Source organism: Amphiura filiformis, chromosome 18 (genome assembly GCF_039555335.1).
Source record: "Amphiura filiformis chromosome 18, Afil_fr2py, whole genome shotgun sequence".
Classification (NCBI taxonomy): domain Eukaryota; kingdom Metazoa; phylum Echinodermata; class Ophiuroidea; order Amphilepidida; family Amphiuridae; genus Amphiura; species Amphiura filiformis.
Genome location: NC_092645.1, coordinates 47672038 through 47699892, shown reverse-complemented (window position 1 = coordinate 47699892; position 27855 = coordinate 47672038). Strand labels below are relative to the sequence as shown.

Sequence of the window (27855 nt, the reverse complement as noted above, 5' to 3'; positions counted from 1 at the left end):
AAAACGTTTTAAAAACGTTTTTGTGTTTGCTGGGACAATATTAATACTATATATATACATGGAAATAAGAGAATAATCTTATTCTCTTATTTCCATGCTATATATGACGCGTTTTTACTTTTTTTTTTAAACATTGTTTTTTAAAATAATCAGGACTTTTTTCATGTTGCATTTTTAAAAGTTGTCTCAAAGCAGTATTTTAAAAAAGTTAATAACTTATAAATAAAAAGATAATATTATTCAAATGTGGACAAAGGATGTTTGAAATATTTAAATGCCTGGCAATTAAAAAAGTCTTATGGGGTCGGATGACAACGTGTGCACAATATTGAGGGACATGAAAGCATATCAAAAATACCAAACTGATTTTTGAATACGATGAATGTGCATCTGATTTAAAATAATTTTGATTTTTTTTTTAATTCGCGATATAATACAAATTTATTGCAAATTATTAAAAATTAATATATATATATATATATATTATTTTGGATATTTAACAGTCCTCGAAGTAAGCTTTATAGATCTAATGATATATACTTTAGGTGTATGTAGCTGGGAGGAAAAGCCTTCATCATTAGAACATTTTGACATTTCGTATTAAAGATATACATTTCCCCAAAATGACATAAAATTGTTAGGTCTTTTCGGGGAAAAATCGTCTATACCTGTATCTACTTTTCTTCCCTGGCGATTTTTTGCTAAATTATGAGAAGATTTTCTTTGATTGTCCTATCGTGTGATCATGATTGTGGAAATTTCTGGAATTCTGAACCCTCGTTATTTATAATGTATACTTTGTTTGACTTATTAATGACATGATTCATAACACCGCAAATTGATCATGTTGTATACAGGCAGGTAGACGCACCACATACGCTATGCTTTGCGTAATGCGTGCCCACTTTCCCACTGGCCCGATCTTACGTGAATTTACGCGAGCGTAAGATGGGACTTTATTGACGAGCGCAGTAAAAAAGCCGAATAATTTTTGCAAATAAGTTGAACAAAGTATAGTTCCATCAGTTTTATAGAAATGCATAGGATATATTGTCGAACAACTGCGTACACCCTGAATGCATGAGGAATAGGGAATGTCCGGGTAAATATATTGTACGACCATGTAAATAAAATAAAGAACATTCCTGGAGGTACAGTTCGTGTTTTGAAACATTAACATTGGTTTATTAACTTATCATATCATTATATATTGCGCTAAGACTTCGAACAATGATTTAATTAAAAAAAACAATTGCAACATCACTATCTTACTCACTTATGGTGAACCATTACATCACAAAATATAATATACTTTATTACTAGCATAGGGCCTACTAGAATATTATTTTATCATCTTTATAATTACTCAACGTGCAGCGGCGTTCGTTTCTTTTGTTTGCTTGCTTGCTTCGATGTATGGCGTATAAAAAAGAGGGCAGTATTTAAAGTTAGTACCTGGCAAAAAAATCCCCGGGGGCACTCCAACTTTGGAGGTGACGCGTATGTAGGGCTGTTAAGACCCCTTTTTCAGCATCGCTGTCACCCAAAGACCCCATATTTTTTTACGAACACATGCTCGCTCCGCGCTCTGTCACCCGAAGACCCCCTATTTTTCCATTTGATCTGTCACCCAAAGACCCTTACAAGTTCAATTTGAACAGCAACTTTCATTTATCACTGATTTTGTTACTTATTTTGAAAAAATAAAGAAATTTGAAGCCATTTAGAACTAGAAATTCGATTTTCGAGGTTTTTGTGGCACTGTTTTGGTTCTCACCCAAAGATTCCAGTTTAAAAAAAGGTCATGTTCTCACCCAATGACCCCATATTTTTTACATTTTGCTCTCACCGAATGCCAAAAATCATGCTCTCACTCAATGACCCCATATTTTTTACATGTTGCTCTCACCGAATGCCCCTTAGTGCGAAAGCGCCAGCCCTACACCTATATCCATTTCAAATTGAAGTGCCCCCCCCGGAAAAAATCTAAAGACATGATCCGATTTGTTTATCGCTACCCTTGTCCACCATGCCTTTAAACGACTTAGTTTCAATATGCGGGAATACCCCTTGTCCTAAGCTGGCCATGTAACGTAGGAGTCATTTGAGTTTGACTCGAGCCACAATGTTTGAGCATGTATAATATTGCCGACCGGGATTGCCGATCGTTACTTGAGTCGCTCTATTTTCAGTCCGGTCCGACTGCCTGATCAGGAAGTACTGCCGAATCAGGCAGCATGTTGCCGAGTTAGGCAACACAGGCTTTGGTAACCCTTCCGAATTCGACAGACTAAGGACTAAATTGTTCATGGTGATTTTATAAAAGATCGGGGGAAATTTTACTTTCACACACATGAGCTACATGTAAGTTGACAATTTTTCACCGGGCGAAAAAAAATTCCACCGGGAGAAAAATAATTTAAATAACAAAACAATTTCTAACGGTTTTTTAAAAATTTGATTTAAATATGCAAATTAACTTTATTTTAACTAAAATTGATGAAAAAATACTACTAATTGTACATTCATTGATAATTTTATATATTTACCTACTTATTTACTCTAAACCAAGAAATAACGGTATATTAAAATATGCTCTATTTGAAATAGAGCATTGCATTGTGGGATACCATACTGCCTTACTCGGCAACATACTGCCTGATTCGGCAGTACTTCCTGATCAGGCAGTCGGACTGGACTGATTTTGGTTTTATGAATTGGTACAGTTTTGTCAAATTTTGGCAGCCACCGCCATGCTACGTTACGTACGTTATCAAAAGCCATAAACATGTTTTTCAAAGGAATCAAACGCTTTCCGAACGTCAGACGGTAAAGGGTATTTAGAAGAAAACACTAGGGATTGGTTACGCATTTAGCTCTATAAGGCGGCACAACGACGATGACATTTTCACCAACACTCAATTTCACGTATTAGATATACCGATATATGATTTCAACTATTTAAAAAAATGTGCCTCATTAATTTTTGAACATAATAAGGTTGTGCCATTTCACAACGCGTCGGTTGTCGACGCGTGCACAAAATTGTTTAAAACTTACGTTTATGAAAGCTTTCAAAGTCTGATGCATATAACTGGATGTAGGCCTATGAATTGAAAATGCTGTTAAAACCAAACATGGGCATGCAAATGCTAGTGAAATACGTGAAAAATATAGTGAACTGTCATAAAATGACCAAAATATGATATGCTCTTTTTTCAGCTGCATGAGTTTCTGTTTACGCATACGTGAATTTTCTACATTAAACATGTTAAATGGACATAATTTTGTCTTTTTACGGCTGGGATAGTGTTTATCATGGCACATAAGATTGACGATGTGTTGGCGGCTTCATTCATTTATTCATCATCTCCCTTGATGAGTCCAAGCAGAATCTTCTTGTAGTCGCCAGAGGTGTCTTCCTCAACCCAGCTGGCAAGACCTTTCTCATATTTCACGAAGAAAGCAGCCTTAATTCTCAGTAGATCGATCTGCAAAAATAAAAACAAAGCAGGTGTAAGCATAACGTTCTACCTGAAATAGGAGGGATATTAACACATTTAACAGTAATACTCTGGCCACAAATACTTCCACGATGATACCCACAGCAGTGGACACCATACTTCAAGTGTTTCTATATTATAGGCTGTTAGAATAAGATAAATTAAACATGTTAAATGCTAATTTATTGCACATGCTAAGGAAGCCTGTTTTTTTTAATAGCCGAGTGGGAGGGTTTTTAATGACATTTTTGTGTGTAAAAACTGAAGCATCCTATGTATAAAAGAATATATAAAAATTACCTCTACCAAACTAAATTTCACCTATTTTTTTTTTTTTAATTTCATATTCGGGAAATGGGGCTGGGCGAATTTATGTATGGCGTAGGGTGGTGTGGATGACACCTGTTTCCAACTATTAACGCTTGACAACTCAATAGCCTCAAACGATAGTCACCTTCTGGAAAGCTGGAATGGTAAAGGTCATCTGATAAATCATGTAAACAAAACCCATATTTGGGTCATATTCCACCCTTCGCTGAATGACACTGACACTGGTAAACTGGTCATGCACCGCAGGGGCAGGGACACATCTTTATGGGAACTAAATCTGTCCGGAGAAATGACTTAATAATTTAAAGGGTAAGATAACGTAATGAGTGAACACGAGTATAATTATATTTTGTAGGATTATTCACCAAACAGTTATCCATCGTAATATAGCGGAGATGGTTTTAGGCCAGATGTAGCTACAATAATTAGTCCAAGTAGTAAAAACTAACATTAATTGACACAGACATGTATATTGATGTGTTGATAATGATGATGATGATGAATGATGACGATGATGATGAGGTTGGATGATGATGAGGTTGGATGATGATGATGATGATGATGATGATGATGATGATGATGAGGTTGGATGATGATGATGATGAGGTTGGATGATGATGATGATGAGGTTGGATGATGATGATGATGAGGTTGGATGATGATGATGATGATGATGATGATGATGATGATGATGATGAAGATGAAGAAGAAAGATGAAGAAGATGATAGTGATGACGACGATGATAATAAAGATGCAATATATTTGGCTTACCTCGGATCTGCTGACAATGACGCGGATGAGAGTGTCATCATCAGTGCCACCACCAGCCATCGAATCATGAAGACGCTCAGCAAAGTAATTGGCACTATGTTTTGCACGGTTAACTGAAATTAATATCAAACAAGAATTTATGCTCTCAAATTTTATAGACAATCTGTAGAGGCCCTGCATGTATTTATCGATTGGCTCCAAACAAATAGTTTGAACCGGTGTCCGTCACCGTAATCATACCGCAGTGCAGTCCATTCAATCAAATATTGTCATCAACCTAAATCTCTCAAAAAAAGTAACTAACCACTGCTTAAATAATGACCATAAACGGGTGATTGTATTACAAATTTGTAAAATGCGTTTGAAGCAGAATTTATTTCTGCACATTTTGACACCTCATTTAGCGATTTACTAAATATTGACGTCACAGCGTACATTTTAATCAATGTAACCCAAGATTTGAAAAGTTGCAGTAAATTGTATTGCTTTGTATTCAGTATAATGGAAGGAAATCTGTGTAATGATATCTGAGTGTTTTTGTATTTTATGTAAGTGCAACTTTCAAATCTGGACCTCACTACATTAAACTGACCGGTGTTTTATTGTTTTCTGGGCTATCGTATCAAATGATCCGAGGTGTCAAAATGCGCGAAATAAATTCTGCTTCCAACGTATTTTACAGATTTGTAATACAATAGTCCCTAAGGGGGGTTAGTTACTTTTTTTGTGATGTTTATTTGATCGTAGTGGATTTGTTATGTGTGTGAGACGAACAGTCTCGGTAAATTGCAACCATGCCTTTGTTGAATGCATTTGAGAAGTGTGCCATATTTACGGTATGATACGTCATATGCGCAACCTCAGAAAAGTCAGTGATGCCATCAAACAAAACCGTATAAGCATGATAAGTTTACTGGTTGACTAAAACATAATAATCACAATTACTAGCATAATAACTTACCAATCGCAAGGTAACCTGTTTGCAAGTTGCCGCTAGTTTCGTCATTAATAGAATCTTCAATAGAGCATCCAGCAACCTGAAACACAATTATTGTTTTTATCATGAGTTTTCAACTGCTTCCAAGAGTATCATAATAGCAAGTAACAACAGGTAAGCTTCATGTGAGGAGATTTATGCTTCCCTTGTCAATGATCAAATTATTTGAGTCGAAAAATTACGAGCATTTTCACGTTTCTTTGCACTGCTGTCATATCGTACCAAAGTATCAAGTAGCCGAAGTGTAATAGTTACGTAGGAAAATATTTCTGTTAATGACCCATTGTCTAAATAACCTGTATTTTTGTCGGCAAAGGTACACAATATTTTTAGTCCGCATTATGGGCAATGAGCATATAATGCTCGACTAATCGCGCGTGCGCATTGAGGCTTTGATGACGTATACTTTGGGTTTCTTTGGAAAATATTTCGGGAATTTTCAAAATAGTCAATTGGCTGTCATATTCTATCATGAAAGTTCATCGGTGTTGGTAATCAAATAAATGAAGAATTGAACTTTTGTTCACAACACATAAAGTTGCTCACCTGAAATTTTCGGTAATTGTTAAGACTATACAACCTTCTTCAGAAGAATGACCGTTGATCGATGTGACGATTCTAGACTTATGATGTCAGAACTGGATCGTAGACTCTTGCTAAGTTGTAGCGCCATCGTCAGCAGATCCGAGGTAAGCGAAACATATCGCCTCTTTATTTACGTCGTTATCATAATCGTGGAGGGGGGGGCTACAACTTAGCAAGAGTCTACGATCCAGTTCTGACGTCACAAGTCAAGAGTCGTCAAATCGATCAACAAACTGGATCATTCTGCTGAAGAAGGTTGTAGTCTTAATATTATAACCGAGAATTTCAGGTGAGCAACTTTATGTGTTGTGAACAAAAGTTCAATTCTTGATTTATTTTGCTGTCATATTACAGACTTGACATTATTTTAATATGGAATATTTTTCGCACAATTCCAAGACTGGTCTGGACTGAGTCTGCATATACCGCACGGGCTAAATACTAATTGGGTCGGGAGAAAATGGCGGATTTAGGGAGGCTTAATTTGAGCTTTGTGGGGGACACAATTTCGGACTTTATGCAACGTGGTTCTGTTATTATCAAATTTATATGGGTTTTAGGTGATATTGTTTTAACTTCGTCACCAACTGGCATTCATCACAGCTGAATTACACTAACAATGAACCAAATGTTTGAACAGGGGAGGAGCTTAAAAATAAGGCTCTTAAAAGCTGTACGTACTCAGAAAGTTTCAATGGCCCCATGGGGTCGAATGTTATAAATGTACGGTACAAAAACAACTGTACGGATTCCTGGTTGTCTAATGAAGTCCAATTAAAGCTCCTCCCACTTTCAAAACTGGTAGATCACAGGAGCATTTCAGTTCTGACGAACACCTTTTGGTATTTAGGTTCAGTAAAATCGCTTTAAACATCAATAAATTTGATTATATCAGAATAATGTTGCTCAAATTCAGAAATTTTACCCCCACAAAAATCAAATTCAGTCTCCTTAAATCCGCCATTTTAGGCTAATTCACTACATTATGAGCGACATAATGTAAACTAATGGAAAGAACATTTTCTGTCAAACTATAATTTTACACCATCTCCCGAAACACCCCAAGTAATATTAAGCCGTGCAGTTTATGCAGACCTCTACCAGACCAGTCTTGGAATTTTGCGAAAAATTATTCCATATTAAATGTCAAGTCTGTACTTACTCCTTCATAAGCGGCAAAAGTGGCGCGGAGTTGATTGAAATTCCTTGTCACCAAAATACGGTTGAATGTGCTTTCATCTGTACCCCATCTATCTTCACCTGCCTGCAAAACGAACCAATCATAATGATCATCTTAGTGTGAAAATGAGGCTACAAATGTATTCATGTTGTTGGTCAACATGAAATGAGAATAAAACTTGGGCACATTAAAAATGTACACATAATGTAAACAACACATAAAAAAAAAAAAAAAAAAAAAAAAAAATTGCTTATTTTCAGGATTATAGTGCTCAACGCACAGGCACAGACTCACAAACCTCAGCACACTTAGGTCACATAATTCCGTGATCATGGTGATTGCATTTTCTTATAGCAATCAAACTTTGTGATACGATCGAACTAGCACTTCAATTCTGAGGTATTTAAAATAATTGCACATAATCATTTAGCTTTAGCATTACGCCTTAAGTACAAGTCACTAGTCTCGGGGCTGGTTGTTTTTAGTATGATGCTGTTTTTTCGTTCAAAGAATTTCGTTGTGAAATTGAAATGTTTCTTCAAACACAAACTTACATCAAAGAGTTCTTGGGCATCTTCCTGGGCTTTGTCTTCATCGACCTCATCGCTTTCATCTCTGCCACACTGTGGATGAAATGTCACAGTGTTAAAGCTGTATTCTCAAGGAGCAATATAAGCATAATAGACAACATTGTCATTGTCAAACTAAACAAGCTCATGTCGTATAGAAAGAGGCCGATGATAATTGGGGAGAACAGAAGTAAAGAAGATCATGATGATAATGATTATGGTGCAGAAGTAAAGATGATGATAGAAGATGAATATGAAGAAGAGAAAGGTCTACAGAAACAAGAAACGTAAACGGGGACTGGTCACGTATAATTCCAGTATTCGCTAAGGTCCGAAAACAACGTTCGCTTTTAGCATGTTTAGTTCCAAAAAAAACAAAAAATGACTTTCTGGTCCGGACATATAGGGTTTAGGTTAGGATTCGGGGTAGGGACTTATGGTTATGATTAAGGTATAAGGGAACTTTCGGACTAACGACCGTCTTGATAAGCGAACTTTATGATCAGCGGACCTTAAGGGGTACTACACCCTGTGGTAATTTGTGACTATTTTTTGCATTTTTCTCAAAAAATAATAGCACACTGGTAACAAAAGTTATGTATATTATTGGGGCAAGGGATCCAATTACTACACTGAAATTTCAGTAACTCAAGACAAACAGTTCAGCATATATGATAGGAAATGAGGTACATCCTAGAGGTACCTTATTTCTTATCATAGATAACGAACCGCTTGTCTTGGGTCACTGAAATTCCAGTGTAGTAATTGGATTCCTTGCCCCTATAATACACATAACTTTTGTTACCAGTGTGTTATTAGTTTTTGAGAAAAATGCAAAAATAGACACAATTATCGAGGGTTTAGTACCCCTTAAGACTAGTGAACTAAAATTTATATCTAGCGGATACAAACCGTCTAATCATGTATACACTTACAGCAGCAATAGAAACCAACAAGTATTTGAAGTCTCCCGATGTCTCGCTTTCAAGATCTTCTGATAAATCACGGTCAAATTCTAAGGACATAAAAAATAATACCATGATGCATATCATGTATTATATTGGAGTTGAAATACATTTGGTTTTGTTTTGTGTTAGTTTGAAACTGTCTTTTACAGTTTTCTTCATTCGAAAATAGTAAGCCTAATATGCATTTAACCATATGCCTTCTGTTTTGATGGCCTATGATTTAACTATGTACAGGTCGAACCCTGTGAACAGCATTTTGATCAACATGTACACTGATTAGCTGGACCATGGACAACAACTTCTGATCTTGCACAATGCAACTTTCAATCTAGCATCGCCTAAACGTGTATCCCTTACAATGGCATTAATTCCCGGGTTTCAATTTAGAGAATAAAGACATTGTTTATAGCCGCTGTCGTGCAACTATCGTCTCATATAACACGGGTGACATCATTATTTTAAATAAAATAACGAGACGAAGCCCCGGTCCCCGCACTCCGTGCATCCGCGGGTATTCATGCTCGTCGAAAATTTCGCGAAATAGGGGGTGTTTTCAGATGAAGAAATGCGATTCGCGAAACACACAAAAAGAGGTGTTTTTTCAAACCACGTGTTCGCGAAATTGAAAAAGGTATTTTCATGGAGCAGCCTACGTGTTTCTGTCAGAAAAGGGTATGTTAGAAATATCGTTCGCGTTTTAGCGAAAATAGGGGTATTGTCGAAGGGCAAATAATTCGCGAAATCGCTAAAAAAGGGGTGTTTTTCCCCTAAAAACTTCGCGAAATGAGATGCAAAAGGGGGTGTTTTTAAAGTTCACCGACAAGCACGAATACCCGCGGATGCACGGAGTGCGGGGACCGGGGACGAAGCCGAGTTGTTTTTAGCCAAAAATAATGATGTCGGTATACTGGTATACTGCAATACTAACGATGCTCCATGGTTCAGCGATGGTTCAAGAGCCCCCCTCGTTATCATGCGTTAGAACCGCACTAGTTTTCATGCGTATTCGCTATCGAAGTGACGTAATAATCGGATTAACTACCATAGCAATGGATTAATACAATGTTTGAATAGATCGCCCTACACTACAAGCAAATTGCACTAATCACATGTGTATGTATGCAAACGATTGAATACAATACCGCTCTTTTCAAAAATAATAATCTTACAGGTGCGAGTGGTCAGCCTTTCTTGGACATGTAATGGTTCGATGCATAGGTAATGCGTGGACGTTGTCGTGTAGAGCGATATATTCAAAATTGTATTCATCCCTTGCTATAGTAGTTAATCCGATTAATTACGTCATTTCGACAGCGAATAATCATGATCATATCTCAAAAATATTCTACCTGCACTGTATGCTTCCTTGATTGCTTCGATTTCCTGCAAACAAATACAAATCGAAAAGTTCATAAATTAGTTGGTAATTTTTTCTAATAGCATTACAAGACTTACATGCACAACATATCAAATTTCTGTTAAATATGATTTTTTTTTCAGACTGCATCTTATAAATTAATAAATTACAAGTTGAGTAATTTTTACTAGCACATTTTAACGTTATTTTGGACTTTAAACTTAAAAGACTTTGATTTTAGTAGCCACGGTAACATTATTTAGAGCCCTCAAAAATAACGGGTTTGTATTAACGGGTTTGTATCATTTTTAAAATTGGTCAAATTGTAATTACGTGGGCACTCTTTTTCGAGTAATGTCCCTTATTTCATACGTTGAAATGATGCTTTGCACTCTTTCGGGAGTGGTTTTCAATCTTTTAGGAGTGATTTTTACTCAGTTTGGAGCGGTTACAATAGAGTATACGGAGGTCAGTTTAATAAGCCTACACAAGTGTATAAATAGGCTTATATAATAAAGAACGCTTCTTCTGACCATTTTTAATAATATGTTTTCGTACGGAAAGAGCCATTTTTCAACCGACCTGACAATTACCCAGCTAACAATTTTTTGTTGTTACAACGTCGTATAAAAGTTATAGTAAGTCGTATAAACGTATAAGTACGTAAATCTGTGAACTCGTATTCGTGTTGTGACAACGTTATTCCCGAACGTTAATGTAACGTCATTATGACGTTGTTGCGACGTTAAGTAGTGAACGTCGAAACATCGTCACTATGACGTTATATCAACGTCCGAAAACAACGTTGTCACAACACAAATACGAGTTCACAAATTAACGTAATTACAACGTCCGTAGATAACGTATCGGGGTCAGACATTTATACGACGTTGTAATAATGTGCTCAATACGTCGAAACAGCGTCATGAATTTACGTACTAACGACATTCGTAGATGACGTTGTATCTGGGTCAGTTCATGACTTTTAAACCACGTTATAACCACGTGCTTTATACGTGGAGACAACGTGATTATGACATTATATTAACATCCGGCAACAATTTGCTCAATCCCAAAAAGGGAGAGCGTATAAAAATTTTCGAAAGTTTCGAACTTCAGGAAAAGAAATCGTTACTCTGAGTTTCACGCCTAAAGGCGATCGTCAGACGACACGATGGAAACATTTTTGGCTGGATAACCATATCTCCTAGGCATGGGAGAATTTACATTCCATGGTGTCAACATCCAAACTATTCCATGTCGTTTAAGATAATATGTATTTGTGTAACGTTTCCTGAACGTATTATTCAAACGTTATCACCAGGTCTGGTCAAACATTGCATCAACGTCAAAACAACGTCATTACAACATCATAATGACGTTATATCAACGTTCAAAAATCAACGTCGAAAATAACGTTGTCACAACACGAATACGAGTTCACAGATTTACGTGTTTATGTCTTAAATGACAACCTAAGTCCAACTTTAGCGAACGTCGTGAAAACGTAGTGTTTTAGCTGGGTAAAATCTGACATATTTGGGACCCCCTTTCCGAAGGAAATGACTAAATTGAAACAAATATATAAGTTTTACATAATAATGAATTAGTTTATAATATATAATAGAGTGTAAGCTTCAACGAAATGAACAGGAAAGTGTAATGACGTGGCTTATCATACCTCATTCATTCGTGTGCACATAATTTCAATGATGACATTTTCATCTGTACCTGCGCCCTGTAAAAGGTAAATGAACAAGAATGGGTTATAATAATGATAATAATGATAACACTAATAATAACACTACTAATGAATATGATAATAATAATTATTATTATATCAACACTATACTAATAATATTAATAATAACACTCCAACTGCTGCTGCTGCTGCTACTACTACTACTACTACTACTACTACTACTACTACTACTAGTCATGACAAACAGTAAACTCGCCGTCATAAACCAAAGCAAAGAGCTTTTAATAGAAATAGAGTCGCAATAGATTATATAATGCTTTGTTCGTATGATGCCGATTAGAAGTTGCGACAGGCTATTCATAAAAGTGGTACCATTGTTTCGAACATGCAAAGGGGTTCCGCCATTAAATTGGTCACTGATCCGGCATCATATTAACGCTCTACACAACAGGCGAGTATCAATAAATGACCACAATGCAGTCATGTGTAAGGGCAGTCATGTGTAATGTGCCACGTATCCCAAATGTATGCTTGTGTGGGTCTGAAGTCTATAAAGGAGGCTTTAGCTGTTGATGCAGTAATCTTTACCACCCACCTGACTTTAGGCGCTTCATTTAAATAAATTGAATGCTCTTGCTGATCGATTACACATTAGAATGTATGAAGGCTGCCATTTCCGCATATCTATATTACACTATAATGGCAATCGCTATACGTATACCTATATGTAAGTAAAAGTATAGGCCTATAAAGGTTGTTTTTTCCATTTAATTTTATTTTAAGAAGGAGATTGGAATAGAAATAGTGGCGTACCCAAAGAGGGGAGGGAGTTGGGAAGGGGCAGATTAACCCCTGTGAGAAGTCTTGGGAGGGGAGGAGGGAGGAAGAGGGGAGGAGGGGATATGGAGAATGAGAGAGGGCTGGAGGAAGGGAGAAATGAAAAGATATAATAAAGTAGATAAATAGAAATATAAGGAAAATGATGGGAATGAGAGGGAGGGTGAGAGGGGACAAGGTGAGCGTGGGATTGATAAAGTTTAGGCCTAGGAAAGAATAAGTACAGAGAAGGGAAAAGAAAGGAATGATGAATACATTTAATAATAATTTTTAGGCCTATATAATAACTAAACACATAACAGCACTGGGCAGCCATTCGATGATGTCAATGCCTTTATTCGTTATGTAATTAAAACGCCCAGTCAGATGTATTTCACACCTTCCAAACACAAGTCACCCAATTTCGAAAACTGGACGTTGAATGTACACTCTCATGAATATTGAATGACAACATTTTACAATATGTCAGCGCTCTAATCGGAAACAATAGAACAATAGACCCTGCAGAGCGTTGAACCAAAGGCTAAACATCATGAGACGAGACGGTTTGGAGAGTCACCATTAAGTGATTAATTATGTAAACATGGGAAATACATCTCCCCGCGGCGTGCAATTGATGCACGGATAATACGGCGTGTACTCGATGCACGTGTATCATGGATTGTGGCACAAAGATATAATATAACAGCGAGAGGGGAAGAAGGGTAAAGGGGAACTTTGCAGAAGAGACACTTGAAATACAACAATCAATAAAATTCAGATATCCACATAATTCAAAAGATGTTGGGGAGGGGGGATACAGAAAGACTAGAAGGAGAAGAAAGCGAGAGGAAAAGGGGAGGAGGGTTACAGCCGCTGCTATGTACAGCAAACGTCAATTAAATACCAACGAGGCAAATTACCTTAATATAGCCCCCACATAAACACGAAAAGCAAGTGAGGGCGACCTCATTCGTTATGCACTAATGGAACGGTAACATTATACAAGGAAAACAATGGTAGAGTGAACTGATGAAAATTATTCTAATACATGATGCATAATATGAATGCGGAAATATCTTCTTCTAAATCTCTATAGAGTAAACAGTTAGTTAACAGTATGTTTACCTGGGATGATATATTCAAAAGACATAATAGCCAGTATACCATGTTTATATATGGCAAGGTGACTATTTGGTATTATAATAAATATTATGCAACAAAATAACCGATGGAATAAAATTGCTTATTAAAAGGAATTCTTTGGATTGCTGATTCGCAAACTTAGACCACAATTATGCAGATTAAAATTAGGAAAATGCTAAAGACAATATACTTGTGCTTGTACTGCATATGTACCAAGTTTCAGCTATATAGTCCTTATAGTTACTTGGCAAAATAACTTTGTATAATTGGGTGTATGTAATTTACATCTTTGGCCTCGTTTTCAGTTTTGAACTTCGCTAATTCCAGCCTAATTGGAGTTAATAGCAGAGGCAAACACCGCCAAAGCGGTCAATAGGTGGATAACCTGGTCCCCGCTCTTATCATTGTACCGAGCTGTTATCCAACTACACTAAGGACGTTAAGGAATGAAATCAAAACTCGGCCGGCGGTTGACCGCCGGTTCCGCCCGGTTCCGTCTGGTATTGTTTAGAACAATAGTAACCGGGCGGACCGCACGGAACCGGTGGTCAACCGCCGGTCGAGTTTTGATTTCGTCCCTAAGCTTAGAATCAGTAGCGTAGCCAGTGCTTGGGTGTGTGTGTGGGGGGGGGGGGGGGGGGGCCAACTGACAAAAATGAAAGAGAAAATCGGGAAGGCAAAGGAAAAGAAAAGGGATAAAGAAAGGAGCCGGTGCAAATTGATCCAAAGCAGAAAGACTTTATACAATACAGTGACTATCTGTCTTTAAAAATGGTATAAATTATGTAATATTCCATCAATAATTTGTTATCTGACTAAGAACGCTGGCTTCGCCCCTGGTTAACATGGTTAATATGAATACGTGAAAAAGTGGTACATACAGCCATGGCACGTCTGAGACATTTAGCGTCGTATACGGGAGGAGCGTCTAATAAGGCTTCCACGGCTTGCTCGAAGTTTCCTCTCAGCTCACTCTTCAGCTCATCGACTAAGTCCTGGAAATTATAACAAAAAACATTTTTTCTCTATTAAAATCCCAATTAATCCATTACATGCGAGTCTATAGACTAGTGCATATGACGTATCGTACCGTAAATATGGCGGACTACATTCAACAAAAGCATGATTGCAATCTACCGCGACAGTTCGCCTCACACACATAACAAATGCACTACGATCAACTAGGTTGATGGCAACCATACTGCAGTTACTGTCCGTTTTCCTATACACAATACACAGTGCTCTCACCATTGACGCGCGACCTTTACAAATAGTTTATGTTATGTTAGAAGTATAGGCATTTGCCTAGTTAACATCACTGTGTGAAAAATAACCTGCCAATATTTAAAGTATTCTCCAAACTTCTATACTGTGTGCAAAAAGTTCGTTCCGCCCTTATGTCCGGTTTGCTCTAAGCATATTGTCACTATAGTTAGAGCACCATCAGCTTTTGCCCTCAGGATTACTTGCTCTGAATGTTCTTAAGGCATACACACTGTAAAAATTATCCAGCCATTTTAATTTTCTTCTAGTGCGGACAGACGTGTGTCTTGAGGAATTTAAAGAACCCCAAACCTCGGAGAGTTTAAAGATGGCGTCCAAAAAAAACCGACAATGGCTTGTTCAAGGAGAGAGAAACTTGCAAGAGAATGGAAGAAGAAGGTCTTAACCCAATAGAGAAATGTTGTGGTCTAGTCTAAAAGAAAGGTTTTTTGAAACTCCTTATTGCAAAATCATAACACCACTTACAGATAGAGTCCAGAGTGTATGGCAAAGCCTAGATAAGAATAAGGAACTTCTTGTGCCATTTGTTGACATTATTTCTGTGGCAAGCGTGGTTTGGAGGTATCATGGTGATTGACCACCAAGGATCCTATGACTTCAAATAAATTTGTTTAACATCTCTACTCATGTAACAACATAACAAATAACAAGTAGCCCTGAAATGCATTGTGTGAGTTTCATTTTAAACATGTTATAAATGCTTTTGGGTAGGGGCGGATAGAACTTATTGCACACGGTATAGCAAATATATTTCTCTAACATGACCTAACATTACAGCTAGGTTAGATGTTCAGGAATAGTCGCACTTTGGTAAAATATGAGTGAGGGCAAGGCATAGCTAGCTCATAGCTAGCCAACTCCCCGTGTTAATTGAATGGAGATTTGACCGAACATTTTGGTAACGGACTGCTCAGTTCTGTAGGATGCCACAAAAAAACGGTACAAGCTACATTTAAAGTATTCTATGAAATTCTAGAAAATATAGTTTTGTAACATGTCCTAATTTTTAGCTAATTTAGGTGTTTGGAAGTATTGGCACTTTTGTGTTTTAGGAAGGATATGTAAACGACAGATAACACCAAAAAATATGAAGAAATTATTTCCAAACCGTGTTAAGTCAACAATCATTATGTTGCTTATTTTCAAGAATGCTGGTTAACAATAAGCAGACCATTGTCTCATTTCGTGAACAAAGGTCCACATACCATTGTTACCTTGCGTTTCCTTTATAATCGGTTACCCAACTGAAACTATAATACCAGCTCATTGCGATACCGCACATGTAAAACAGATACATGTACACAACCAGAGAAGATCTGATTTAATCAGTTGAGCTGTTTTCAATGAGTGTTATCTTGGTTTAATAGCTTTTAAGGGGGTACTACACCCCTGTCCAATTGTGTGCCTATTTTTGCATTTTTCTCAAAAATCATAGCGCATTGATGACAAGTAAGATATGTATATTATAGGGGCAAGGACTACAACTACTGCAATGGAAATTTTATTTCAGCACAGACAACAGTTGTGGAGTTACAGTCAAAAATGAGGGAAAACCAGTTTTTGATCAATAAATCAATAACTACTTGCTTTGAGTTGCTGAATTGGTGCAGTGGTTGTAGTCCTTGCCCCTTGCCACATATTAATCATTCTTGCAGCGAGTGTGGAGCGAGGGTGCAACTTCCGATAGCGAGCCTTCCCACACTTAAACCACCATTCTTATGATCATAATTATACATAATGCTTTTTAAATAGTTTAAATAATTATTTTTCAAATTATAATGCTTTTTAAATAGTTTAAATAATTAATTTTCAAATTGTCCTACCTTTCCGAAGCATTGGGTAAATTTCTCCTTGATTTCTTGTCTTTGTTCATTATTTCTATTTGCCAAAATTTCTATGATTTCATCTTCGTCAGTTCCTGAAACGAAGAATAGTAAATATAAAGACGTCAAATTATAGCAGTGCACAGTGACAACGCCTGGTAAATAATTATATTGTACACATGGTACAGGCAGGGAAACTAAATCAATACACGTGTAACTGCTATACACGTGTACTGATTTTCAGACGATATATCTTCGGATACCGGGGTAGAAAATGATGAATATCTCCAGTGATTTGAGGTTTCGAAAGATATCAATAAGGCTTGCACTTGAATATATCGTCGTCCGTATTCCATAGTGGCGTATAGTGGGGCGCCGCGAATAAACAACTTTTCGAGAAAATCGGGTTTGAAGAAATGCAAATTTAAAATCGAGTTGTGTAAATCAGACATTCATTATATTTTGTAAATGATGTGAAATTTCTGTAGTAAACTAAATAGATTTTATTGTTATATATTTTTCAAAAGAAATAAATACATACTATTGCTGGCAAACTGACAATAAAACTATACGTCACTATGGAAAACGAACAAAACGCAATACCCTAACCTTACGTTAACCGTACGCCACCTCGGTCGCCGTGTAATCCCTATGGCGTTACTTTTCGTCGTTCGTATTCCATAGTGGCGTATAGGTCCGATACGCGTACGCCACTATGACATACGATGTTTTTCATTTTGCCGATATTTCATAATTATAAAATGTAGTATAAAAAGTGGCGTATGGTCGATACGCCACTATGGAATACAAAAATGTCACTTTGTAACTATACGCCACATTTAATTAATTAAGTACTAATTAATTAGCTAATTATGACTGATGAGACTTAGAAAAATGAAAGAGAACATCATTAAAAACATATGTGCCAATTTTCAAAAAAATGACCAAAAATCACTATACGCCACTATGGAATACAGCCGACGATATGTGTTGAAAGAACAAGATAGACGTAAGCGTGCGTATTGACAAACAACCGTGTGTTTTGAAATCAACAACTGACAAAAATTCGGATTTTATATGTGCAGAATAAAAAAAATGACTGCTGCCCTCATTCGTCAAACTAATGGCCTGAAATGAAAAAAAAAAATCGGACATGAAAATGAAGATAAAGAATTAAATTACGCCTGTACTGTTATTATCTTTTTTCCTATATATCGCGCACTTGAGGCTGTCGAATTCGTTATGGCACGGCGCGCTAGCAATAGACACGGAATAAGATGTTTACACCGCAAGGGCGAGTTTTATGCAATATGATATTGTGATCGAATAGACCTTTAGATGTATGATTGTTGATCATTTTGTGGTGAAGTTTGTCAAAATAATGTGTACACAAAATCTCTCATAATCTCTGTAAGTGCAAGCTGTACATAGTCACCTAAAAGGCGCGCGTCTATTTTCCACAATCAAAGGTCAATTGATAATCATGATAATAATATTTTGATACTCTGAAATTAACGTATGCCTACTTTATCACGTTCATTATAGTAAAGAAAGTCTAGACAATACAAACGTTTCGAGAGTATATTCTCGAAGGTTGGTAAAATGTCTGCGTCGACGGAATAAACACGCTTTATTCCGTCGCCATTTTTTTTGGAGAAGTTTGCAGCTACGTTTCGACTTTTGGAGCGTGGGGACTGGTTCACCCACCCATCATGTCTATAGGACATGTACCCCTCCCTTCTATAAGCCGTGAAGCAACTACCAACTGCCATTCACTAAGCCCCTCTCCCTTAAGCTTCAAATACAGTTCTTGAAGATGCTCATTACAACAGATCTTTTAGCGGAGTCTTACATGTCTTAGCTCTGAAGTTTGCTTAACTCTCGTAATTATCAGCGAATAGGAATATTCCCTTCCTCATCGGTCAACCTCACTTCCATTTAGGCACACATTGTAAGAATCTTGTCTTAGCAATTAAAGTGTCTTGCAATTTAATAGCCATATTTTAAACAATTACTGAACACATAAGAACTAATAGAATCGTGTAGATTAATTCAGGACACGTCATGTGAAGTCAGTTGTAAGACGCCTCGCAAGTATTAAGCACCGTTGCGTCAACATAAGACATACAAATTTAAGGCCCACATTCGTGCCTCCATGCAAGGGTCTACATTATGCAGGGTGTGTCATTTGCAGGGTGTGTCATTTGTAACACATCTTAATTTTGTGGTTTGAACGTGATGCTAGAAGACATGTTTGGAGTCTGACATATCTGATGTCTTCAGCCACAACATAAATTATGTTTCAATTTTATGTTTTGAATTTGTGCAATTGTTGAAAACATATCTATTGGCAAGACACTACTTCTGCATAAAGTTCGACAAGGAGTAATTTTACATCGCATGATGTTATATTTTACCTATTCCTCTCATTGCCTTCCTCAAGGCATCAGCATCTGCCTCAGCATCAAAATCCTCCCATGCGAGCATAGTTCCCTGTAATAAAATAAAAAGGAAATAAATACTTGGATTGATCCACTCCGTTGCGACCCAAACTCAGAGCGGTGATCCTTGTACTATAATGAAAGACAGAGATAAAAAGACTAGATTTGCATCTGAAACTCTGACAACTGGACAGAAAATGCCGTACTGCGCAGGTCGGCAACCAATCACGGCGCGTCTTTGCTCTGACGTCAGACGCGATTTCGTCTTTTTATCTTTGTCTTTCATTATAGTGCGCTGTCAAACCAACATAGTCTCAAGCTGATCACCATTACCCAAACCATTACTGTGATGCGTAGTTCGAGATCAGTTCAGGTAAAAAATCATGTTAAATCGACCTAATCGGCCTACATAAACCATCGCAGCCAGTACCAGCTCCTTATTTCAATGTGTGTGTGAATTCAAGGAGGCAATAACCAGCAAGTTCACGTGGAAGTAAAGGTCTCTAAGGTTCGCTATCTTTAAGGTTCGCTGTCATGTAATACATTGTAATAATGTGCATGTTCGCTGTACTCCTAAAAAGGTGCCATAATTACAAATTTATACTAAGCTTCATAGGCATGATAGGGTTTATATTGGTTTGTTTTAATGGTATATTTGATTGATTTAGTAACTTTAAAGATATTATACCCGAAGCAACTATAACGGTCGTATTTATACTCAAATGACTCAAGCATTTGCACTCCTTTTGATGAAAGCATCTTTAACATGTTTAACCCAGCACTCCGTCCGTCAAAAATAGGGTTGATGAAGCCCATCGTACGTTTTTACAGTAAAATGCATGGAATTAATGTTTCTCTTTAGTATACTAAGAGATATAAACTTGATAAATAAACATGATTAGTAGAAAATCCGATAAAATTTATCGACGGCGCTCGATATACGTGGAAAATATTTGTACTTATTTTGGTGACGCAAAGCTATAAATTGCAGCAAATTAGCAATAAGGTTGCAACAATATCCCTCTTTTATAGTTCGGTGTTACAATATTATATTAGCAGCCACAGTATGAGGAAAGCTATATGGATACTTTTTGTACCCAATTAACACTAACTTACCTCTATCTCAAAATTGTCAGTGTACCTATGTACCTATCGCAGATTTGGTTTATTCATTTCAATTCAAATAGAACTCTTACTTTAACGACTTGTTGGTTGACAATGAGGAGGAAACCATCCTTGCTAATGAGTCATCAGATACAAAAGATGTGTATAAGGGAGCAGGTGAAAATGTCACGAATGTATTTCATGCTCCATGACGACGATGATATGTCAATAAAATATAGCCTACTCGTAAATGTAATTCGTGCTGGCCATATGTAGTCTTCAACATAAAAATCCAAGTGTTGTAACGTTTTCTCAAAATATCGAGAGCTATCTCTTGAGCTTCTGAACCAAATACTAGGACTGTTTGTACTTATTTTAATGCATTTCTCATGCTGATTCCTAATGAACATGAAAATGTATATTCCGAAATTATTGCATTTTTCAAATATTTGAAACTTGTCGTCTGTAGTCGACACCCACAAGGAAAAGGTTAATGTTATTTTTGAGCTTTCATTAATACTTCTTACTGATGGTACTAAACAATTATTATAAAAAAAATTTGCTTTTGTTTTGGTTTTTCTTTTGTTTATCTCTTGTCTGCGATTGCTATACAAATAATGTAGATCGAGGTGACTGGGACAATTGGGTAAGTGGGCCACATGTCATACATACTGTTGCCCTGTTGTTGTGAAGTAATTAAGCTAAATAGCTTGAACTTCCCCTGGGTAAAAAGCGAACTGCTTTATGGTTACGCGCAGGAGAACCCGAGGACTATTCGTGGTTGCGATGATTGATTGTAGTTTAGGGTTTGCGCTTCCTAGGTGCAAATAGCCCAATGTTATAGTAAATGGTTACGCGCAGGAGAACCCGTGGAGCTGCACGTGGTTGCGATGATTGATTGTAGTTTAGGGTGTGCGCTTCCTAGGTGCAAATCCCTCAATGTTATATTAAATGTTTCATATGGTGAGTCGTGGCCCACAGTGGTCATTGAATACATTTTAAATATGCTGAGGCTTGCTCAACAAACGTAAGTTTAGCTTTATATTCGGATACATCTGGTTGTGCATTGCCCTCTACCGACCCTAAATCATGAAAGTCAGCAAAATCAGGGTTGGGGCTTTAAAAGAAATTGCAAGTGTAATGTCTATTAAATGATATGTGATTCATTTTAATTTGAATGAGAAATCGAATTAATAACCCAGTAAGCACACAAATGGTTTGAAAACGAAAACGTTATAAATAGGTTATAAGCATGGTTTGGTTTTGATCAAAACGTTTGAATAACATTTAAATATTATATAAAGGCCATGAATGTGTTTTTAAATGTGTTCTTAAATAACATTATTATGTAAGAATGTTTTGAAGTAATTTATTAAAACGATTTATATTTTTATACCCTTTTTATAACCTGATAATTAAACGTTTTCTGCAACGTTTTGTGTTCTGGGAATGGCCTGACGGATTTCTTGAAGCCAAAAAGCATCACTAGTTTGGTAGAAGGATCAATAAAAGCAGCATAATTAAAGTAAAATTATTGTGATCTATTGTATCAAATGCATTTGGTAAGTCTAGATACACTCCAATTGTGGTGTAATGATCACCTACTGCATTGAAACAATATTTCAGCAGCATATTGTTGTTAATGGGAATAATTTTAGTTACTTTTAATTGATTAGGAACATTTCCAGCCAACAAATTATGGCAAAGACAATTTAAAGATTTCTGTGAAATGATGACAACCAATTTCATTCACCACATTGTCGTCATGATCTGCACTTTGTTTTGGTCAAGGTTATTAATTTTCTTCACTATTGCTTTTATAAGTATAATTTTGTCAAGGTGTAATTAGATAATCGTAATAGTTTTTGGGCATATGTTTACAAACAAATCATTGAATTCATTTGAAATTAATGAGCGTCCAGTAATTAAAACTTTTTAAAGTTTGTGTGCAGCAACATATATTATTAACCATGTTAACTGTTAAATTATTACAACCAATGCAACCAGATGCGCATACGTCCAGCAGCAAAATTTCTGTAAATTTCCTTTTTATTTGCTTCTTAATTACAGCCAATGTCAAATGTGTCCAAAGTAAACATTCTGCCTTATAGTTAAACTGTTAATTGAAACTAGTGATATCGAACCTTGGTGATACCGAGCCTTAGATAGCAGATCTAAGTTACATACCGCTTGAAACTCTGCTGTTGCTCACAAAAAATTGCAATAACTTTAACATAAGGCCAAAAAAATAAATTGTTGTGTTGCCCTCCCAAGCCTAAAATCTGGTAGTACAGCCGGCCGGATTTTTTTTTTACCAACTCAACCATTTGATACCTACTATTTCACAGTAACATGAGTGAAGAGAGGCATATGCATATTATTGGCTGTATTTTCTACCCAATGTTGAATATGTTATTGAAGTAAATATTAATATTAAGACCCTTCACAATTAATTCTTAGTTTACTATTTAAAGATTTTAAAAAAAGGCATGAGGTAACTTAATTATTAGTTATTTATTACTTATTATTTTCTTCATTTTGAAACAAGTGGTCACAGCCCAATATCAACATCCTGCATGGTACATTTTGGCACAGCAGATCATATTGCAATATTGATTTTATATATTGATAATAATATGTGTTATTTGTTTGTTTGTTTGTTATTTGTTTGTTTGTTCAGGATTCATGATCAAAGTAAGAAAGTAGCAAATTAATGTAATTAAATAATTACATATTTTGCAATTCTCAATTTTTGATGCGGGCGGGAAATAGGAAACTCAAAATCAATTGTAAAGGGCCTAACATCCATGTTGTTGGAATTCAATGAGTAAGTCCTACTATCCAATTAAAGTGCTGGCTTGGGGCACAATCTTTTAGTGATGAACATCAGGGATCCGGGAATAGGCTTGGGGGTACATGTACGATATAAAAAAAATCATTTGTTAAAAAAAAAAAAAAAAAATTAAAAAAATAAAATTTAAAAAAACCCGGGCCCAGATTTTCGCGATTTTGACCCGGCCGCGGAGGGCAACACAACATTTTTTTTTGGCCTTAAATTAACATTGTACACGATCTGATACACCTACTCCGACCAAACACAGATGGTCATAAACAGGAAATTTTGAAAAGTGGGTTATTACAATTACCATGATCACTAACTTGTTTAGTACCTATACTTAATTACTGATGTTAAATGTCCCTACTATATTTACTTGCAAAATTATGACCTTTTATTTGTTCATTTTTCATGTTTGACATTGTTTTTTGCTCCTTTACCTATATCTACATTTCATTGTTGCCGACTTTGGTCTGATTATATTATATCGTATCAAATAATATGCCATAGCAGATACTGATACTACTTTTGAATACGAGTTAGCAGATGCTTTGAAACAAACTAATGGCACCCCTATAACAAATTAACAATTTTTCATTTAGCGGCTCCCATTAAACCACAGGATCTGCCCCTGAGACCCACATGTGCCCGATCCTTTTAACTTGCTCATGATGAAGGGCAAAGCTTTGGTTGATACTTACTGCAAGTTCCAATGCTGCTCTTGCCAAGCGGTACTTGATAATGAACTGTAAATAAAGATAACAAAGTTTAATTAAGGAAACATTATTAATTTACTTAAACATGAGTAATGCTCTTACGATGTGTATTATGCTAATGATAGATCGTAAACATAAACCAGGGTAAATATTAACTCGTGTGTATACTCATCCCGGGATAATATAAAGCGTGTCTGTTCCGGAGTTCAAGAGTTTAATCAGTCGATGTGAATTTTACCTACTGACCTGCACAGGCGGTGGATGACATGATCGAGCCGGCAACTCGTGAAACCGCCCGGCCGTATGGCATTTTCCATACACTCGGTTAGTTTTGTGGGGTTCATTATCGAACCCCAACGGTTTTAGCTTGTATTTATATTATTTATCAACATAGGCCTATTTGTTTGTGATATTTCAAGCGTTTTAAAATTTCAAAATAATCCCATTCAATTACACGGTTGACGATGAAAATTTCTTGAATTTAGGGACTGCACGTCATACACCACCTGGACCTGCATGTAAATTAACGTTATTTTTCAGTGTGATGAGTGTCGCCCCACCCCACCCTCTCCGGAGGTGAAGCTACAATAGCTATTGTATTGCGTAAACCAACAGACTGTTGTGCAAGACCAAAACATAAATCGGTAAGGAATATGCCTATCGTGTTGTTAGAGTTCACACACAATAAAGAATAATTACAACAATTAATTAAGACATACTGATGTATGTGTATATGTATTTGTATTATTGTGCAATTGACTGATGTGGAAAAAAAATGGAAAATAAAATATGAATAATAATATATAAAAAAAAAAAGAATTACAAACCATGTACGTACGTAGGTTAGGCCTACTTTCATATTATTTTTTAATCTGAAAAACGGAAATGCTACACTCGTGTGTTTACCACATTCATTTTCATGATATTATTCTTATAATAAGTGACACAGTGACATTCGGTAACGTTATGACACGTATACAATTTGTATCATAATAATTATGAAAAGCATAAAATACGGGTAAAAATTGTTTATTTCCTGCAGCTGTTCAAAAAGCTGCGAGGTTTTTTTTGTTTTTGTTTTTTGTTGGTTTTGCTGTTGTTGTTGTTGTTGTTAAGCTAAATTTTCGTTTTACCGCATAGCAAAAGCCTAATATAAATAATAATAATAATAATATTGAATGGCTTATTTTCGTGTGATACAAGAATATATTGCACTCGATAGAAAAATATTGCACTCGTCTTCGACTCGTGCAATATTTTTCTATCTCGTGCAATATATTCTTGTATCACACTCAAAGCCATTCAATATTATATAAATACCGTAGAATTTACAAGCAAATAAGTGTGTTTTGAAAGAAAGAGATGAAAGGTAGAAACACCCTCCACAAAAACATTACAACAGATAATACCTTTTTAAATTATATATAATTTTTTTTGTATCTTTTTAGGTGTTTTAAAAATTGTGTACGTGTAATATGTATTTCGTTCACGCCATGCCTGGTGGTCAGTAAAGGCCCCAGTTGTCTTGGATGTGTGTTGGTTTCTTAATTCCTTTTAATTTGTATGTTTAAATTGCTTGAATAAAGATGATGGAATAATATACATGTTTGTACATCCGCCTTTACCAGTAACATATTTACAATGATGTTTCTGTTGAGTGTGTCTGCCTTTCGTCTCTTACACATAAACAAAACACTTATTTAGAGGCGGATAGATTTCAACTACTAGGCCTATTTAACTTGATAAGAATAATATTATATAGCAATTTTACTCCCCATTCCAGAAAAATATAGCACTAATATTTGTTGATTAAAAAATATTATCCTGTTTTGCCAAATAAAATATAGTTAATCCTAATCCTTTAGTTAGTTCTAACTGGCAATACAAGTCAATTATTAATATTTTTGCAATTTGAGGGAAAATGGTCCAAAGACATGCAATTTTCCATGTTTTCTTACAATTGTAGTCTCAAAATTGTAAGACTTGGCGCAAGTCTAAGCATTCAAAATCTTGAGTATAGGGTAAGAGTTAGTTCATAATGTTAATATTATATGTCATTTTTGCTAATTGGTTATGAAAAAGATTGGAAAATGTGTTTTCAAAAATTATAATGCATAACATGAAATTAGTCTTTGTTCAAGTCTTTGGGCTTGCTTGTCACAGAAAACGTAAAAGGTCGAAAAACGCCTTAAAATGCATGTTTTTGGCCCTTAGGCCTATTTCCAAAAATTGACCAAATATTAAAATTTTACTTTAGGACTAACTAAAGGTTTAGGATATAGCTATGTTTCATTTGGCAAAATAGGATAGTATCTTTTTAATAATAAAAAAAAATACTGGAATTGGGAGTAGGCATTTTACCACTGTTTACGCTTGAAACCCATTTTTCTCTGAATTAATAGACATGGAACGCGTTTTTGATCTTATGAACATGGTGCGTAAAAAGGATTAAACGAATGATTTTCAAATTTATTCTAAAGATGTGTGTAAACACATAAAAATAATGTTAATCTACATCCAATGCACAAACATTTCACTCGCTGCGATATTTGATTACTGAGAAAACTCTGTTTTAGAGAACAACTTTATACGTCTTTTATACGTTTTTATACGTTTCTTTGTGTAACCTTAAATAGGTTAAAGATTAATTCCACAATTAAAACTGACACGCCTTGCACGGTACAATGGTGAAATAGATTATACCGTACATGTCAAATTCATAACGTAAAATTGTTGTAGAATACAACGAAATAAATCTTCTATTGTCGATCAAAAAAGTGAATTTTAAATCTAAAATAATTATGTTAAAATAATGCATATTCAACTTACTTCTGCTGCCATTTTTCTTGATGTTTTTGCTCTTCCTAGTCACAAATCAAAGTGATTTTCAGCAGACGATACTCGTGTCCGTGATGTGTAGGCGATGCCGATAGATGGTAAAAGGCTGACCGAAACCAGTCTGGTGTGGCTGTGGCTTTTAGATATTCGTCAATGATTAAAATAAGAGTACAAAGGGCACTGTGTTTTGTCAATATTAGGAAATGGTTAGGGAAGAAAAGTAGTACACCTACATTGATACACGGGAAATTAAAATGAATTTTTATACAGGATCACGAGGTCTACGTTTTCTTAAAGGCAAGATACACGTGTGTGTTTAGAACTATAGCATGATCATCAGATGTTTTTTTTTTTTTTTTTTTTTTTTGATTTTTGTTTTATGATGAGCTAAGGCACCTTAGCAGTGGCGGCACCAGGGTTTTTTCAGAATGGCATGGGGAGGGGGCAAAGTGAATTTTTTTTTTTTTGGGGGGGCAAAATCGATAAATTTTGCGCAAAATTGCCGCAAAAAGCGGAAATTTACGTAATTTGGGGGTTTTGCCTCAAAACTGGGGGTGGGGGGGGGTGACAAGAAAAATATTGGGTGAATGCCCCCTTGGCCCCGTATATGAATTGTCATTGAATACAACAAAATGTTCCTCTTGCAAAATCATTTCAAGTAAAGAATAGTTTGCACCATCTATGATGTTTTGTTATATGTGACGTGTCATGTCAAAAGGAGACATTTTTGGGCAGGTTATCAATTTTGAGATTTTTACATATCTTAAATATATAGAGATATTTTGCTCCACAATGCCGTTTTCCCCAATGAAATCGGGCATTCCTAAGCGAAGATATTGAGTTCGTAAGTTATGATATTATAAAATTGGAAATTGAGATATCGACCTT

At 36.0% G+C, this 27855-nt stretch overlaps 2 protein-coding genes across 4 annotated transcripts in view; both read right to left on the bottom strand.

Moving 5' to 3' along the window:
• LOC140139194 (uncharacterized) overlaps window positions 1–27855 on the bottom strand; it is an 893593-nt gene that overhangs the window by 718243 nt on the left and 147495 nt on the right. The gene's annotated exons all lie outside the window — the stretch shown is intronic.
• LOC140138749 (annexin A13-like) lies at window positions 1145–27096 on the bottom strand. 3 transcript variants are annotated; one of them, XM_072160510.1, is made up of 15 exons: window positions 26959–27096; window positions 24115–24159; window positions 19450–19525; window positions 17033–17127; window positions 14807–14920; window positions 13703–13762; window positions 11943–11999; window positions 10254–10287; window positions 8872–8951; window positions 7922–7990; window positions 7350–7451; window positions 5567–5642; window positions 4606–4718; window positions 2700–3491; window positions 1146–2182 (listed from the first exon to the last, which is right to left on the bottom strand). In XM_072160510.1, the coding sequence occupies exons 1-14, from the start codon at window positions 26968–26970 to the stop codon at window positions 3360–3362; spliced, it is 1065 nt and encodes a 354-aa protein (XP_072016611.1). In that variant the 5' UTR covers window positions 26971–27096; the 3' UTR covers window positions 1146–2182; window positions 2700–3359. The 3 variants fall into 3 exon arrangements, with proteins under 3 accessions (XP_072016613.1, XP_072016611.1, XP_072016612.1); XM_072160512.1 differs by lacking the exons at window positions 24115–24159; window positions 26959–27096 and adding an exon at window positions 20590–20676 and having other exon boundaries at window positions 1145–2182; XM_072160511.1 differs by lacking the exon at window positions 13703–13762 and having other exon boundaries at window positions 1148–2182.

Bases quoted from the DNA above. Each gene is read 5' to 3' on its own strand.
- LOC140138749 (XM_072160510.1), bottom strand. The intron at 10,288-11,942 runs GTATGATAAGCC...ATTTGTTTGCAG, and splicing joins TGTGCACACGAATGAATGAG to GAAATCGAAGCAATCAAGGA. The intron at 3,492-4,605 runs GTAAGCCAAATA...TTATTTTTGCAG, and splicing joins TCATTGTCAGCAGATCCGAG to ATCGATCTACTGAGAATTAA.